At 38.4% G+C, this 18849-nt stretch overlaps 2 protein-coding genes across 3 annotated transcripts; both read right to left on the bottom strand.

Moving 5' to 3' along the window:
* Positions 1 to 1462: 1462 nt before the first annotated feature.
* Positions 1463 to 8995, bottom strand: golm1 (golgi membrane protein 1). Its single transcript, XM_029440480.1, has 11 exons — positions 8797 to 8995; positions 7288 to 7429; positions 6632 to 6811; positions 6431 to 6485; positions 6231 to 6333; positions 5902 to 6025; positions 4558 to 4720; positions 4138 to 4365; positions 3877 to 4041; positions 3584 to 3682; positions 1463 to 2997 (listed from the first exon to the last, which is right to left on the bottom strand). The coding sequence occupies exons 2-10, from the start codon at positions 7414 to 7416 to the stop codon at positions 3585 to 3587; spliced, it is 1245 nt and encodes a 414-aa protein (XP_029296340.1). The 5' UTR covers positions 7417 to 7429; positions 8797 to 8995; the 3' UTR covers positions 1463 to 2997; position 3584.
* Positions 8996 to 9931: 936 nt separating this feature from the next.
* On the bottom strand, positions 9932 to 17912 carry lmbrd2a (LMBR1 domain containing 2a). Of its 2 annotated transcripts, none has more exons than XM_029440760.1 (18): positions 17778 to 17912; positions 16462 to 16677; positions 16199 to 16308; positions 15491 to 15589; positions 15197 to 15364; positions 14888 to 15098; positions 14676 to 14750; positions 14471 to 14575; positions 14199 to 14382; positions 13684 to 13865; positions 13380 to 13513; positions 13046 to 13151; positions 12818 to 12915; positions 11425 to 11528; positions 11059 to 11105; positions 10824 to 10932; positions 10320 to 10419; positions 9932 to 10215 (listed from the first exon to the last, which is right to left on the bottom strand). In XM_029440760.1, exons 2-18 carry the CDS (start codon positions 16633 to 16635, stop codon positions 10152 to 10154), a joined length of 2070 nt encoding a protein of 689 aa, XP_029296620.1. In that variant the 5' UTR covers positions 16636 to 16677; positions 17778 to 17912; the 3' UTR covers positions 9932 to 10151. The 2 variants fall into 2 exon arrangements, with proteins under 2 accessions (XP_029296620.1, XP_029296619.1); XM_029440759.1 differs by having other exon boundaries at positions 16462 to 16766; positions 17778 to 17911.
* Between the last annotated feature and the right edge of the window lie 937 nt (positions 17913 to 18849).

The raw sequence follows: 18849 nt of genomic DNA, 5'->3' as shown, positions 1-18849 counted from the left end.
ACAAATAACGGTTACACCAAACAATAAATCCCACATGAAACCATGTCTTGATAGTGGTAATAAAAACAATTTTTATTTTCTATCATCAATAAAGCCTATGATCATTTAAACCATTCACAAATGTGTTCAACAGTTTAGAATAAAATAAAACATTTAAACAAATGAAATGGATCCAATTAAAACATTTCTTTTTAATTATTTTCCGTCCAGGTACACAGACTTCTAGTTCAGAAAATGGGACCTTTTACACAAACAGGCAGACAAAGCTTTCTGACAACACAAAGCATTGCTTGTTTAAGTTTTGCAACCAACATCGAATAACAGCAACTTTGAATATAAAATGAAAGAAAGGCAGACAAAAGACACTTCGACATAAATGAGAGTCCATGTTCATTCGTTTAAACAAGAGTGCAGATGTGCGACTGGTTTGGACACTCTGGGTGTCAAAGGGTTTCCATTAATCTGTCGCAGGGTTTAAAGTAAAACAACATCTTCCCCACATCAGCCTTCGACTCCTGCTAAACAAGTAGCACAACAAGTCAAATGTATGATATGTTCGCACCACCTAACCCTAACCTCTGCTGTTGTTCTCTAAAGGCCCTGTCACACATATCGCATACGTTTCTGTCATACGGATATGTGCGACAGGGCCTTTATGCAGGCATCAAGTTGTAAAAAGGTGTTAACCTTAATTGAATTTAAATACCCGAGACCAATAGCATCTGAAGGGAAGATGCTTTTAATCTATGAAATAAAACAGATATTTTTCCTTTCCTGCAAAGCTTTTAGTCTTACAAATAATCAACCGTCTACTTAACCTTTCAGTGCGTTTTTGTTTCAATCTTATTATAACACCAAACAAAACATTGTTTGGTGTTTAAGTTTGGTTTATTAACTCTGCTTAACTTTCAAACGTTCTCCATCTCAGGGTTTCATACAACCGCCGGGCTCCCGGTGACACGGTCATACATCTGTAGCACGTGCAGCGCAGCGAAACCAACGTGGTTAAAGATCATTAATAACATTTCTAGATGCTACAGTTGTAGATTGTGTGGGAGCCTGCATCCAAGTAGATTGGATGCCTGTACAAAGTTACCCATCACCTGGTAGCATTCTTAAGTCTCATAACACCCCCCCCCCCCCCCCCCCCCCCCCTTGTTGTTTTTACACTGATCTCATTCTCGGCCTCTCTGAAATCAAACTGACCTAAATCCGTCGTTGCGACGAAGAACTTTAATCCCTTCTGTCATCAGCACTCCTATTATTATTATTATTTGTATGGTTACTTTGAAACATGACCAAAACAAAATTTAGCAAAATAATAATAATAATAATAATATAAATAATAAATAAGTTAACAAAATTGACAGATTTTAGTTTTTATGACTGAACCTTCAATTCAAAAGGGAAACTCTATAGGTATTGTGCATTTTATCATTGTAGAGACATGTTTGGAAACCTCAGGATCATGACGTGTATATAAAATAGTTTCTGTGGGATTGAATAATGACTGGCAGCCCCATTTTAATAACTGGCAAAACAGTGGAGCTGAAGACATGGGAGATACTATATGTGATGCTGGAATGGACTGTGGATTATAAATCACAGCATTATGGAAACGATGGCAGTTAAAACTACAACATACTAAGTAACTGGGTATTAAGTAAGTCACTACTTATAAAGTACCTGGAAAAAGTATCTTGAAAATTAAGTAAAATCATCTGCCCAATAAATGGCTATAAATGATCCCGCCACAAAAAATGTACTTACGTTTTTTTTTCTGATGCCTATTATTCAGTTCATGTTTCCACTAACCCACGCAGATTTCAATCTAGTGCAGCTTTAAATTGAATGGACTAATACATTTAAGCACAACTACTGGGCCCAACTCAACACAATGTCCCTGCTTCAAGGAAATGTCCTCGCCACAAAATATACAGTCCATTCACTTCAGCAGACCAGAGGAAGTATCCACAAAGTCAGTGAACACACCACGGCTCTACATCCGACCTTCCACTCTGTCAGAAGCAACTGAACGAAGGGGAAAACCGGTGCACACAGAATCGATAATGCACGAGTCAAAATAAAACAAGGTTGTTGATCTACCAATATCATCCGGGGTTTTTTTAAATTATAATCATTATAAAACTGTTTTTCTGTCTTACTGATCCCCAAATGTGAAGCGCACGACCTTGTGACACTTTGTCGTCTGAAATACAGCCGAGGACAGAAGCACAAAGCAGTTCAACAAAGTGAAGCTGCGGTTTAAGATGAGTTTCGTCATTGGGATCACTTTGACCATTTACACTTACTACAGCAATTCACACCTCATGACCCCTTGAAGTATCTGCACGTTATCATCACTTAAGTTTCATCATTTGAGTCACAGTCATTACGTAGTGAACATAAACCACACATCTATATCACATAATCAAAACCCACTGATTTGCAGCGAAGTTGAGATGTTCAATCTTTCAAGCCAACTGGTGTCAAGTCTTGAGATGTCTTAAATTATGTTGAAGCGACACTAAGAACCGAGTAGGTGATCGTACTTAGAAGTACTAATTACTTCCATATCACCTAAACTAATAAATACAATTTTATGTGAGCAGTCACCACCATAAAAGCACCATGGGGTTTTATGTTTACAGTGAAATGCTCGGCTGACATTAAGTCTTTTTTGTTTGCTCTTTCAGAATATTGTGAATTGAACATGAAGTTGCAAAGATTCTTACTCTAATACGGAAAATATTGGAACTGATAAAATATCTTACAATGTGTAAATCAAATGTACAGAATCCAATTAAGATGACAAGTAAAACACATTGCAGGAAGAAAATGCTTTTGAAATGAACCCAACCTAATGTCACAAGTCTTTCTAATAGAGATGTTCGTCTGAGTCTGTATTGTGTTCACTGTGTTTGGAGGGCAGCGTTAACCTTGATGTGCGGTTCTGCTTCATTATGTGCTGTGCACGCTTCTTCTCCAACTCCAGCCCTACAAGAAAAGTTCAATATTGTATAAATAACACAAGCATATATGCGTTTAAATTATATTAATATAGCTGCACAGTGCCTAGAGCAGACCTACATTAACACAAAGCTGCATAACCTTTCATGAAGAAAAAATAAATGCAATCGAACGCACAAAAACATTACAAATGTTAGTGATAAAGTCAGCTGGTGGCAAATCAGAAGCTAGATTTATTTCCTGAAACCACATCATTTCCTTAATTATTATTCCCCAAGAAAAATGAAATGTGAGTATTGTTATGTAGTGTTCCCATCAATCACCTGTGTGGGGCAGACTTCATCATACGTGTACACTCCTCGCTACAGAAATCTGATTTATCTTTGCACACGGTGTGTCCTAAACATACCAGTTTATCTGATCCTCTAACTTCTTTTAAAACAATGAGCAATCTTAGAAATCACTGAACACATGTCGGAGCTAAAACCACTTCACATCAAGTCTGATGCGATTTCTTTCAGCAATTCTAATGTGTGGCATGTTGACTCGACGTTAATAAATAACTTGAGTGACTGTCAGTGAGGAATACATCGATGTGTGTTTCAGTGCATACCTTAGATTTGAGCAAGCTCAGCTTGTTTGTCTGCTTCAAACTCGCCTTCGTTCTCATCATCACCGTTATAGTCAGCCAGCTCCTCCTCCATGTCTTTGTCTATCAGGGAGTCAAAAGTGGTTATTACCATGAAACACACAGTGCATTTATTTCTTAATCTTTATAAGTAAATAACTAACCCTCTGATCTTCAAATGCACTGAGATAAACCCCAAAGTGGAGACTGAGGATGTACTCATTCTCTCCTGCTGTCTCTATACACACACATACCTTTTTATTCTATCGCACACATACCTATATTTTCAGCCAGTTTAGTCTGCTGTCGTTTCTCCATATCGACTCCACCCACGACTTGCTCCTCTGCGTCATATTCTTCTGGCTCATCAATTTTCCGACCCATAGGAGTCTCCTCTGCCTTGATCCGGCCAATCAACATGCTTTCTATCCTGGGGTCTGCCTCTGTTGACATGACCAAATTGTTGTTTCATGTCATTACAATATCACAACCTCTTAACTGAGAATACCTGGATAGGAATAACAAACCAGGCCTCCTACCATCGGTCTGAGCGTCCTCTTCACGAACATCCATCACCTCCATCTCTTTTTCTTCGGTCAGGTTGTTCTTCATCGGCTCACTGGTCTCTGCCTCAGCCTCCTCTGTTACGACAGCTCCCTCTGGTGGTAGCAGAAGGTCCTGCTTGACTGCAGCAGCTGAGGGAACAGACTGGGACTCTGCTTTGGAGAGATCATTCTCTGGAAGCAGGTCCATGGGGGTATAAAGACCTGGGAAACAAGCAAGCACAATGTGAGAGTGTACACTTGTTATTGCAAATCTACGTCTAAGTCTATATAAAGATATGCACAAAATGAATTGGATGTGCAGTATGTACATACATACACATTTGCGTCATTGCATGCTTTTGAGTTAAATTTCAGTTAAGTAGACTGAGCCGTCATGACATCTATGCCTGTCACCTTTGTCCACGACGATCTTATTGGTCAGTAGTTCAGGTGGATCATCTCCTTTGGGCTGAGAGAGGCTTGTTGTGTTGCTTACAACAGTTGCCGTCTTAACTGCATCAACCTCAGTCATGACTGGCTCGTCCTCTTTTGCTGTTCCTTCCACTACGTGTTCGGGCTGAGGAGGAAACACCATTATAAAACACGTGCCGCAAATTTATTTTAGTTCACCCTTCTCCTTTCCTCCGCTCTGTCTCTGACCGTAGGTGTGTGTGTCGGGAGCGAGGTCCCGCCCTTCGCGAAACACAGCGGAGGAAGGAATGTCAATGCGCAAAGCATAGATAATTGCTTTGTCTTCAAACTATTTTGCGACCCCCCTGCAGTACCCCCTGTTGAAGTCCTATGGACTAGAGAGATTGTTTTAATTGTGGTTAGGCATGGGACAATGTAGGATTTAATTGCGGATCGTGATAAAGCACAATAAGTTGATAATAGTTGATCATTTCCATTATTGGGACAATCGTGAATATCCTCACAAGTGACTTGAGAAAGCTGTCGAGCTCGTTATTATGGTAGAGAAGTGAAAAATAGCCGAATTTAAATACAAATAAATACAAGAATAATCATACAAGAAAGAACAGACTCACACGATTGTGTTATTTAAAAATACATGTATTTATCCTTTATTTATGCAGGAGGACCTTTTGCTTAATGATTACCGGTACCTTATTTAGGATGGTTTGTTTGTTTGTTTTTCTCAAAAAACTATGCACACTAAAAAATAGATGCGTTCCTATATGTGATGCAATACAAATAATATTTTCTCTACAAAATGTATGATAAAGTAATTCCAGTATGTTTTTGTGCCATTTTAAGAGTTTTACACATAATTTGATGATTATCTGGATAAAATCCTGAACATGAAATTAATTTGACCAGGACAATAATCAAGCCTGATGAGTTGCAGTTTTGCTGTATCACAAACAAATGTGAACGTATGCGTTGAGAAACAGTTTAAGGGGCCTAACAGAGCACAATGGAGCGTTTAGGACGACTGGTGTGCACAGAGTGCAATAGGTTACATTGAACAGGATCAGAAGTGGATCAGGCTTTTTATTTATTTATTATTATTATTATTTATTTATTTATTTATTTATTTATTTATTATATATATATATATATATATATATATATATATATATATATATATATATATATATATATATATATATATAAATAAATAAAAGCCTGATCCTGATATATTTATATATATGTATATATATAAATATATATATCCCGAGAGTAAACATGCTTTACATCCTTGCACATGGTAAATTGTCAACCAGGAAACCAGCTTACCTGTGAGGAAACACCTGAAGGAAATATGAGCTTCTCCATTTTCTTCTGAACTTCGAGTTTAGCAGCGGCCACTCTCTCATCACACAACTCCTTCTGGGACAGGACCTGAGACTGACAATGGGTCCTATACATGTGAACAAACACACATACAGACAGACACACACACGTTTACCACGAATGACAGAATAATATTCACTGGACTGAAGCAAGTCCTGAAGCGGAGACAATGATGAATTGTGGTTGTTGTCAATTAACATAAATGAAGATTTATCTTGATCTCTTTTCAAACAGACCTGTATAAATATATTTAATAAAAGAAATGTTCTTACATGTCATAAGTGAGTCTGTTGTTGAGGTTTTTGATGTTGCCTTGGCAACTCTGCAGCTCCTTCTGAAGCTTCCCCAGGTCATCATTTAGCTGATTATACTGACCTACAGTACAAACACACACGACATTAAGAGCCACATAAGAACTGAATTATATTTCTACACACACTATCCTTTTTGAGAAAAAGAGGTCGACAGTTACCTTTGAGTTCCTGTATGTTTGTGGTACTGGAGGAAATGTTCAGCAGCAGAGTGCCCTAGAAGCAGAAACACAGAAACTCTCAATATTCACAGTTACTATTACAGTTACAAATTCCTCTGTGGCAATAGTTTTTTGTGCAATTTGTCCTTGCTGCATTGTGTCAACATTTAAACTTCCATTGGCTCGTTTGTTTGTGTGCACCTTCTCTTGGCTGCAGGTGTTCTGAGATCCTTCCAGCTGTCTCTTGTAGAGGCTTTCTATGTGGATGATCTGCTCCTTCTGTCTCTGGATCTCCTCCTGGAACTCAGTCTTCTTCATCTCCACTACTCCTCGCTCCGCTGCTGCACGGCGCACTTGGCCTTCCAGCTCATACAGCTTAGTCTGCATCACACATGCAAAGACAAAGGGCTCTGACACAGGTAATGATAACAACAATCTGACTGTGCAGTGAAAATTTAAAAAAACACAGAATATTTACCGATTAATAGAAATGTAGGTTATAATGAAAAAATATAAAGCACACTGGTCGTGTTTTGGGTGTTCCTTCTTTATGCAAGTAAAAAAAGATCATCAGAAGTCCTGTTCTACAGTACAAATAACCAAGGCTTGTTATGTATGTTGCTTATAATGATTTGTGTTAGCTAAAAGAAGTGGTTTGAAAGTTGTAAAATTGCTTAACAGAAGACCTTCTCACAACAAAAACCTTGAAAATCATTATACAACATGTGAACTATCAACACAAGATTTAGACAAACACTACAAGCTGACATCCCAAAAACAAACTATCTTAAGGTGATATTTGAACTGTCTACTATGGTAGAAAACCACAGAAACAAACAAACACAAGATGAACCTACTTGTAGCTCCAGGTTACGGGAGCTTGACACCCAATAGTTAAAACCCAGAACCAGGATACAGGCAATTAGTGCGCCGATCATTAGAGGGGGTGATCTTCCTCCACGTCGCCCGTTTCCCAGCCCACCCATAGCTGTTGACAAACTGGACACACAAAAACCACAGCCAGGGTCAGCACAATTTCCATTCATTCTATAACTGCATGTTTTAAATAAGTATTTTCTGTCTGTGAGCCCTGCATATACATTTACTATTTGAAACTGTCAGCTGTCATGGGGCTAGTTGTTGCTGAAAACATGGCTATTGTTATAGGAGTCTATCTGTGTTTAGCACTCGCACCAAACCTATGTCCAACCATGATGTCAGCATAAACACAGAATACAGGAAATGTTATCAAAACGTATCGACATCATAGTATGTTTAGCAAATCTATATAAGATACTTTACACATGCAACTTTGTTTATATATGCACAAATATTAAGACCACACACACACACACGCACGCACACACACACACACACACACACACACACACACACACACACACACACACACACACACACACACACACACACACACACACACACACACACACACACACACACACACACACTTTAAATGCCTGCAAGATGCTTTTAAAGCACACATTAACTACCCAATGATCCATTGGTGCTGTAATACAACAGGTACCAAGATCCAAAGTCTGATATACTTTTACGTCACTGGTACAGTATATTGTCTGGTGGTGATAATGCAATCTAATACGCCCAACCCTGCCTTTCCATGTTTGTTTCTTTATCCCATTATGGAAAGGTGCACATTACAGTTGAGCATAGTTCAAATTAATCTACTACTTCCTTCATGCAAATTTAGCGTAGACTAAAAACACAACAGACAGATAACGTCAAAGCTAACACTTACATTTGCGAATAATCAGAGGACTAAGAGATGCCTCGTATTAACCTAGATCGTTAATGATGTTGATATGAATGGCTACGGTCGCAGTAATGGTACATTAAAGGCGGCACATGGGAGTGAACCTCAGCTGAAGATGACAAACACGCACTGGATTAAGATAATCAAATATGGTGTTTTCTATCAAATCACATCACAGGCCTGAGAGCAGGTTATAATTTAAACATGTTATATAGTAAACTGACATATTCATTTTTACACAACTGCTACCATTAAATAGGTCACTCGTATAATCGATCAGAAAACAATCAGGTAAGGAATGAGCTAACGTTAAAGCGGATGTTAACAGCAACCACACAGATTTGTAGAAAATATGTTGCAGTATAATTTATCGCAAAAAAATGACAACCAAACCAGAAAAAGAAGGTTAAAGAACTAAGAATAATCTGGCCAGTTTTACTATTATAGTTTACTGTTAAGTTGCAAGAAAAGGCTAGCGTCGTTAGCAACATAGGTTGTCCCCAATTGCCGATAGCTTTGGGTTAACAATTAGCATTTAGCTAACACTAGCAACCAGCCCATCTACTTAACTTACCCAGTAGACGTGAGTCTCGTAACACAAGAATAAATGTTGAGTCAAGTATATGGAGTGATACTTGGTGAAATAATTAAAGATATGTCCGCGTTACTCCAGCAATTAACAGCGCATTACTCCTATTTAGCTCGTATCCATGAATGCCATACAAACAGTAGAGTCCCTCTGTGTGTTGGCTGGATCGGTCTAGGACAGTCGGGTGCTGCCTCCGCTTGCTGTAGGAAAAAAAACAACCGGTGTTTTGGATAAACCATAATTCAATGTTCAAATAACTCATAAATACCTTTAATCACATACATTTACTTTACAAAATGCTTCTATAAGATCATTTTTTGGAGTAAAATAACAATATGACATTTCTGCTGCAGTCTATCTTTTGATTGTTCAACTTGTCAACTCCTTAATACAGAATTGTGTGGTTTACGAGGAGGTTTAGAAGGCACCACGGGCTCTGATCAGATGCAGTGTTAATGCTAAAAATGTTGTTATTTTGATCGATGAAATTAAAATACCATCAAATAAACTAGACAAAAATAAATAATATGTTAAGATAAAATACTTATCAATAATTGTAAAAATAAATAAAATAAAAAGGATGGAGACCACCCAAAAAAATAAAACACTTACTTTTCATTTAGTCTTACCTCAGTGTGAAGGTAACATTAATACTAGCCTTTGAGAAAGTTGCTCCAACTTTAAATGGGTAAAGTTACTACATTTTAATGCATTGTTGTGGTAAACACCTAAATACAAAACATACATACGTATCATTACAGAAAATAATTGGCTGTAGACTACATTAAATACAAACAAGTCATGTTTTTCCAAACACAAAATATACAACATGAAATAATTTAAGTTGTTATGATAATATCTCCCCTTTGAAGACATGGATCAGTTTTCATTTTGTTTTGTTTTTCACAATTTGCAAAGTGATTCATTAATAAAAAAAAATTAAAAAAACTTTTATGGTGAAATAGTCAGGCAACAAAAAGTGTCCACATGTATCATGTGTGATTATCCTCAGTTACTGCTTGTGTGTAAATGTGCCATTCATCTCTTTTATCCATCTATCTAACTTGTAAAACACTGTTGCATGAAAGACAATATGAAACATACAGTATATTCAAAAGGGTTTGGCTCTGCACAAACAGTTTAATCACAGTAAGTTATCTCTTTCAGTGTGTGATTGTAAGTCCATGTCTCAGAAACATTATCTTCCTCTTTATTTCCTGAGATACTATATACTGTATACTATTTTCCATCCAGACTTCCCTCAAGAAGTCTTTAGTCTTTGTTTCCAGTTTCAGCATTTATAAGCTTTTTTTTGTTCTTCCTGGATGTACTTCTGTCTATCAAACATCGTCAAAGATGCCCGTCCGAGAAGGTGACAGAGACCGGTAACGTCCTCCTGTGGACCTACAATGTAAGACACAGAGAGACAGAGCAAGGGATTAAGTAAGCCTTTTTGATTGTTTGTCAGCTCATATTAAACACTGTGTTCAATTGGCAAAAGAACATACCTTCCGTTTGGTGAACCTTCATCACTGGAATTGTCTCGCAGTAAGCTTCTGTGCTGCTCCTCCTCCTCCTCCTCCCCATCTCTTCTGTTGAATGTGATAACTAAGAAAGACAGAGAGCAATGTGTACACTGTGTACTGCAAGCAGGCAGACCTCTTGATGGATATAAGTGAGAGTCTAGTGGTAAACTATGGAAAAACAGTAATACAAACAAGCATATATATATATATATATATATATATATATATATATATATATATATATATATATATATATATATATATATATATATATATATATATATATATATATATATATATATATATATATAATATATATATATATATATATATATATATATATATATATATATATATATATATATATATATATATATTATATTAAAACTGTCCACCAGACCCTGTTAGAAAGGTCTAATTACATTAGTTACAGTAGCTGTGAGCAACACAGACAAATATTTTATACTATTTTTCTTTAATCCCTACCATTACTCTTGATCTCTGTGACAGGGCTGCTCTGGTTATCCTTAAACTCAGTGTAACCAGCTCTGCTCCGCCCAGTAGCCCCCTGGTATTCATACCGCTCCCTCCAGGTCTGAACCAGAAGGAAAAAAACAGGCCCATAAATACCTAGACATTTTACTTAATAAATACCACCATACCTAGAGATTTTCTTGGCTACTTGTAAGAGAAATGATTTGATAAAATAAACATTTCCAACCGATCTTCGATTTTGTCCATCCTCAGCTTTCTGTCTTTTTCTTCTTTCTGCAAAAGACCAAATTGTCGTGCATATCGTTAAAAAAAACATGTGCCATGGGTTTTATTGAAATTACAGTGATTGAACAAATAATGATCTTCGGATATACTGTACAACAACTTAATGTGAAGGTATAAGAAATACAGAGTAAAAGTAAAAAAATTACCAGTGAAATAAACTGCTTGATCTAGTAACTAACTATTAAGTTTACTAAAAAAAGAAGAAGAAATATTTTTTTTCTAAAGTTAATAAAAGAGCCAAACAAATACACCAACGTTGAGCAGATACATCAGAAATAGTGAGTGGTTGAATTTGTGATGAAACTACCTCTTCTGATGAGCTCCCTGCCTTCATCCACCAGGTCAGAGGTCAAGTGATCGTCAGTGATGTACTGATGAAAGCCGAAGAGGTTCAAACAGCGAGAGCCCAGGCTACAAACCCAAAGACACAATTAGAAATATACTGTTCAACATATATTCTTTATGTGCTACATAAACAAGAAGGTATGTTTTTCCTGAGCAGATTCCTTTCCCAAACACTTCCTGCAGTATTGATCGGTTATCCAACAAGCTGCATCATATCCATCAGTTGATCACGTTGATCACATCAGAGGAGGATTGCATGGCCATTATGGGCAAACTGATACATGAGTGTAATCCTACTTGTACCAAAGAGGTGGATAGTGTGTACACCTAACCCTAGTTGTTTACAAATGCAGGACAAACAACAGCATAGAAAGGGGAAGGAGGGGTCGTCCACACAATCACTTTCAATTTCCTTTCCCTTTATAATCCTACACATTTGTATAATGTATATTGTATAATTTACTTGATGTGAGAGAGGAGGAACGCAGACCAGTGTTTGAGAAGTGCTGACAACGATGAAAATACAGGTATGAAAGAAAATAGTCCCACACTGGTGGTCACGATGTAAAAACATTATTTAATAATTAACCAACATTTAGACGTGACAGTGAAAAACATTGGTTAATTATTAAATTATTGTTTTCATCGTTGAGTGTCTACTATTTTCCGGCTGTGGCTCAGGTGGTAGAGCGGTCGTCCACCAATCGGAGGGTCAGTGGTTCGATCCCTGGGTCCTCCAGTAAACATGTCAACAAGTATCCTTGGGCAAGATACTAAACCCCAAATTGCTCCCGATAGCATAGCCAATGAATGTTATCACTACTGATGAGCCGGTGGCACTTTCTACGTATGGTAGCCTCTTCCTCTGACTCTGTATGAATGAGTGAATGCTGACATGTGTTGTGATCGCGAAGATTGGAAAAGCGCTATATAAATGTAGTCCATTTACCATCCATTTAACTATAATAAATAACTCAACATAGGCATAAGACTGCAATAAGTTACACCATTGAGACAAACAGCTAAACTAAGTTATTTCACCCTTTATGATCGTAATGTAAGAATTATAGCTCAACTGGACTTTTGAGGCTGATACTGATAATGATATTTGAAAAACAAAAACAAAACAATCTTGATATGGGTCCCTTGGAATTGTGACCGAGATGTATACTAAGGTAGATATTTTACAATGGAAAACTCTGTCAGTGCTCTCTAATGGACAAACTATGTATTGGAAACACTGTGTACACCAATACTGATGTATTTGCGTTCTACAATATAAATGACCAAAACTACACTTGAAAGTAATATTTATATTAAATTGATTTAAATAGTTGTTTGGGGTTATTACTTACCTGTAAAAAGTGGCAAAGCAGAGCAGCAATACCAACATGGGATAGTAGATGTAGAACCCATCAGATATAAAATATAGCACATGCATAGAGCCCATGATCTGACAGAGGGAAAGAAAGAGGTACATTGAATCACATCATTTGATTTGAATGCAAAGAGACATGTCTTTGTCTTTGTTAGTATGAATGTCCATGTATGTGTTGGTATGTGCATGTTTGTGTGAGACCCACAGAGGTGTAGGATGTCTGTATTCTGTCCTGGTGTGAGATGGCAGAGTCCATATGAATCAGGCCCAAAAAGTTGAGGCACAGAGGGGGGGTCAGACGACAAAACAACCTGAGAGGAAACAAAAACAAAGAGAAGGAACCCGATATTATAATAATGTTGTTTAACACAATGTGAGAAGAACTGTGATCCACTATTGAGATGGTACCCTATAAGGGTGTTTACTGTAAAAGAGGCTGGAGTTTAGGCTGATGTTTTGATCACATTAACAACTATATTTCAGAATGCCTCTTATGAAAGAGAAATATCTTTTTATTAGGACTTTTGTGAGGAACATACATGCCGCTGAACTGCAGGCTGTACGCGTCAGTCTGGTGATGTGGCACCAGGTAATAGTAGTTGAAAACTCGTATCCTGAACACTGTGGAGTAGACACAGACACACAGGAAGAGGATACTAACAAAGCACACCATCTAGTGGAGAGAAACAAAACAACGAGGTTAGCTAATTCAACATCTGTTCATGAGATACTTTTAAGAATACACATGTTAGAACTATGGTCAAAACTATTTTTTGTCAAGTGGGTTCTTGCTTAATGAAGCTTGTGTTTGTTGGGTGTGTGCCTAACTGAATACTTGCCTACCTCGATACAAATGTAGTTGTGTTGTTTTTCAGCCATCTGAACAAAGACAGCGAAGAGGGATAGGACAGGGCGCGTGCTGAAGAAGGTGCACTCAGACCAAACCACTGCTGCTGAGAGGAGACACAGGAGAACTGCCAGCAGCCTGTAGAAACCCTGCCTGAACACACACTCCCAGTACCACTCTAACACACACACACACACACACACACACACACACACACACACACACACACACACACACACACACACACACACACACACACACACACACACACACACACACACACACACACACACACACACACACAGATCAGAGAATAGAGTACACCTACACCTACAGGCTATTAATTAAAAGTCCCGTAAAAAACAAAGTTTAGATCTGAGATGTAGTTTAGTAAATTATGTCCCATAAAATGGAGATACTTAATCCAAAGTACCTTTATTTTGTACTTTAAGGAAGCATTAAATGTACTTTCCATCTGTAAATTTGAGACTTTATCAGTGACTGAACTCACCGACAGCAGGAGTGTAGATGAACCGATGCATCCAGCCGTGGAGCTGTGCTGAGGGGAAGCTGTGGATGAAGTGTCGGAGCGTGCTAGTCTGGCTTTTAGCTATATCTTCTAGATGAAAGGCCTGGTCTAACAAGATAGACCACTGAACCTGAGCCTGACCGCGTCTCTGCACTGCAGAAATTACCTGAAACACACACACACACACAAATTATTATTATTATTATTATTATTCACATTCACGTTTCCTTTAAAACCAGTGCAATGTTACTTACATTTTTATGAAGCTGAACCAGGCCTCTTTTGCTGAGGAGGACATTCTGCTCACCCCGAGAGCTTTCCACAATTCTCCCCATCTGATTTTGGTACTCAGTGGGACACTGTAATGAGATGACTCAGATGAAGACTGTCCCACAGAGCCTGGCTGTAGAAACTGTAAATGTACGAATCAAAACTTTGGAGTTTGGATGTATTTCTTACCTTTGTAATAATGGTGTCTACACACTTCCTGAGACAGTGGTTGTGCGTGACAGATTCATGGGCGCCTGCTACCTCCTGATAATAAGAAATATTTTTGTTCATGTTAATATTTATTTTTGTTGAAAGATTCACTAAACCCTTTCAGTTTCAGCTCCTGTTGGAATCTATTCTCTTAATACTCTTACAGCTCAGCATTGTATATAAAATCTTACTTCCATGACATCTGCTATGTTCTCCTCAGCCGATGCTTTCTCAGTAGCCATTTTTGCTGCCTTGAAGTAGGTCTTGTCTAGCAGGTAAGCGTGGGATGATGAGAGCCAATAAGAACGTGGGATCTCCACCAGGCCATAGCCTAGCAACAGCACCAGAAGAAAGAGGCCCCAGGTGTTGGCGGCTGTAATGCCGATGGTCTGGAGCTCTCTCCTGCACAAGTTTTACAGATAACTCAATGCACTGAACCACCAAACAATTTAGTCCACAAGTCATCTAATGCTTCCAGAAATGGCGCACGTTTAACTTACCACGAGAGTTTCCACTGTGGGTGAGCAGCAACATAGACGAGTAGAGAGATGAAGATAAGGAGGTAGGTGCCATAATAGATAGCGTTTTCAATGAGAGCCGTTTTAATCTTCCCAACTCTGGAGAAAGCTCCCGACCGTGCGTAAGACTGCATGAAGGGCAACAGCAGCCTGCGCACATACACATACACAGAAGAGAGTCAATATACCATAACAATTATTGTCTCTATAGCAAAAGCTGGAACATACAATGTTTGAGTAAGTGACAGGGTGTGTGTGTGTGTGTGTGTATCTCACCAAGTAAGAAACTGGGATGTCCAGTATACAACTCTCCAGAACACCGGTAGGATGCCATCTGGGATATAACTCCATGGCTTCTCACAAACCTTTGGTATACTGTAAAACACACACACACACACACACACACACACACACACACACACACACACACACACACACACACACACACACACACACACACACACACACACACACACACACACACACACACACACACACACACACGGTGCATAAACACACTTTGACAGCGTCTTTTTGGAAACCAACACTGTGTCACCAAAGTCAGAACATTTCAAATCCTACACTTTTGCAAAGCAGTATCAATAAATTTAACAGGGTTTACAAATTATGGATATGTTGCTGCTGAATTTAATCAAAATTATTTTTTGAATGCTGTCAGCACCATACATAGAATTTCATTCAACTTCATTGTACTGGGGTGAAGGCAGACATCTCAGAGAAGAAGTCTCAAAACGTGGACAAATGATACTAATACTATCTGCATGACTATATAACATGAGAGATAAGTGAGAAAACATGAGCCAGCCCTTCAAGTCTATATCTACTGGTTACAAAACCACACTGTCAGCTTTTTAGGTTAAAACTGTCCCAACTCATGTGAAGCTTGGATATTGGCTGGCCGGCCTTGGAACACAATCTGCAGGAATACATGACCTTGAAATGGGCAAACGTCATCTTATTTACCTGACAGTTGGATAAACAGAGGATTTGTCGTCTGTGTGATTAGTGCGTCTTGCTTGAGTTACAGGAGTAGGGTGGTTTTCATTGTCATGGATACACTGCTTGTAGATGGTCTAAAAGAGGAGCAGAGTTTACACAGGCAGGTCAGACTCAGATTATTCTCAAAAACACAAACAAACTCATCCCGTTGATCCTGTTTTTATCCTGAGAAAATCCAACTAAGACGTCATGTTGACACACTTTAAACAGCTGCGATGGTTTCATACCGTGCCGACGTCGAGCGGCAGGATGAAGACGATGAGGAAGCAGAGGTACCAGGACAGCAGCGTCCCCAGCAGCACCATCCTCTGCTGCCTCCGCAAATCTCCATAGCGCTGGAGGAGGTAGAGGGCCAAGAGGAAAACAACTACGACCACAACAGCCAACGCGGCACCACTCATAGTGATGAATGAACAGACTCGTCAAGAACTCATGATGACACGCTGGAGGGTAGAGAGACAAACTGAGTGGATATCAGCTCTTATCTGCTGGATAAGAGGGAGAACCAGTACGACCTGAACAAGGAGGTGACCTGGGAGACAGCAATCAAAGAATTCAGTTTCAGATTCTATTCAAACCATAACAGCCTGTACTTTGTATTCGTAAAAGTTTTATTGTATGTATAACAGTCTTGTCACTTCATTTTATTTGTACTTCACATTTGTAATGGCGGGAGAGGGGGGGGGCAGATGGGTAATGTTGTATGTCATCTTTTAAGCTACTGGATGCCTAAATTTATTTATTCTGTCTGCCTGTCTGTCTGTCTGTCAACAAATAAGGGAATAAGAGAGAAGATAAATAAAGTGAGATGTAGAGAAATGTCTGTTTGAGTGTTAAAAAATATATATAAGGGACATACTAGTGGTTTTGCATGTTTTATTTATATCTGTAAAATGTAGTGCAAGCTTTTAAATGTGCATGTTAAGTCCAGTGCCAAACAACAACAATGCAACTGTGTCAACAACGGATGTAGACTTGATGATCAATGTGATGAATTACAAAGCTCAAGTGTTATGGAATAACCACAAATGTATATCACAAGCCTAAAGCCTGAAAATTATACATACAAATATAAAAATGATAAATTATTTGTAGTTATAAAGAGGTACACTTTGCACACAGGTATGTTTCTTTAAAATCTGTACTTGGTCGTTCAAACAACGAAAGCACAGTACGGTCATAAAGCGTTAGAAAAGGACAGTAGGCTTAATTCTGTAATAAAGAAATAAAGTGTGGTTCAAAATGTTATTTATTATTGTAGGCTACTTCGGCTACTTGTCAGACTCCCATAGCAATATTATCCGATTTATTTTTCTAGCAGCCATCTAAAATCCAATCTAATTTATTTCTACTTCCAATAGTTGAATTGTGGTGTCCACTAAACATTTTCACAATGTATGTCATGCATTCACTGTGGTGATGCTGAGGTGACAACAAAGCAGCGCTGTGGTCTCGGACAGTTGATCCGGATCGTCGGTTCAGATTCACTCGGCAGGACAAACAGTCTGTGATTACATTATCTACAGAAAGTTATTCATCTTACCGTTTGAGTTCCTGCTCTCAGGCTGAAGCTTGTACAGCGGTTAACTGCCTGAATTTAATATCACATCGTGTTCCTCAGACGTGGAGTCCGACAAACGTACACAACCTTTGAAACTACATTACGTAACAGTCACACAGAATGCGCGCTGTCTGACTCAGCAAGGAGTTCTGGGAAATGTAGGCGAGTTCTCAGTTCAACTCAACTTTATTTATAAAGCACCTGTCATACAATCATGCAGCCCAAAGGGCAAGATTAAAACAGCACAGACAAAAAAAAGAACAAGGGTCTGAATAAGACTTGAAGACTAATAATTACAACAATAAAATGTTCAAATAAATAAGAGTCACTAGAATAAAAAAACACAAGAGATACAAATAGTATGAAAACCAATGATTAAGCCGGACTAAAAATATATGTTTTAAGGTTTCTTTTAAAAGTGTCCAGGATACCAGGCACTGGGACCGTTTTAGTTATTTGTATACATCCATGATTGGGACATATATGGGTCCCTCACAGGCATAGTGCCACACAACAAAGATATAGACCTATTGAAAAATACTGTGACAGATCAGTGACGTGCGGTGAGGTTCATTGCTGGGGAGGCACTGACTCTGATTCACAAATATATGAACCCAACTGAGTAGTTTATTCACCATTTTATTGGCAGCATGAACATTGACTACTGGTTATTTTTCATATCTCATATCAGCATTCTTTATACACACACAGGTAAGGTACATATTTGGCCAAAAAAGAACGTTACATTTATTGCAGTAAAAAATGTAAATGTGTATCTGTCCACATTTCTGTGGTATAAATGCATTTTCTATATGATTCCAGTAATTTTTATAATTTTCATAGTCAAAATCGCTGAATTTGCGTATTCTCTGTTCAGATACAGGAGAGATGCGAGCTGCGGCAGCGACGAGCTGAGCCTCACCTCGGATTGAGCAATCCCTCGCAAACTAGGTTGAGCGCATGCATTTGGCGCGTGCCTGTTGCTATCTCTCTGTATGTCGCCAAAATAATGTTTACAGACACTTTTATTATTCGTCCTGACTTTCCATAGTGT

The sequence above is a fragment of the Cottoperca gobio genome, chromosome 9, assembly GCF_900634415.1.
Source record: "Cottoperca gobio chromosome 9, fCotGob3.1, whole genome shotgun sequence".
Classification (NCBI taxonomy): Eukaryota; Metazoa; Chordata; class Actinopteri; order Perciformes; family Bovichtidae; genus Cottoperca; species Cottoperca gobio.
Note: the sequence above shows the minus strand (reverse complement) of the source record. Positions and strands in the feature narration are given on the sequence as shown.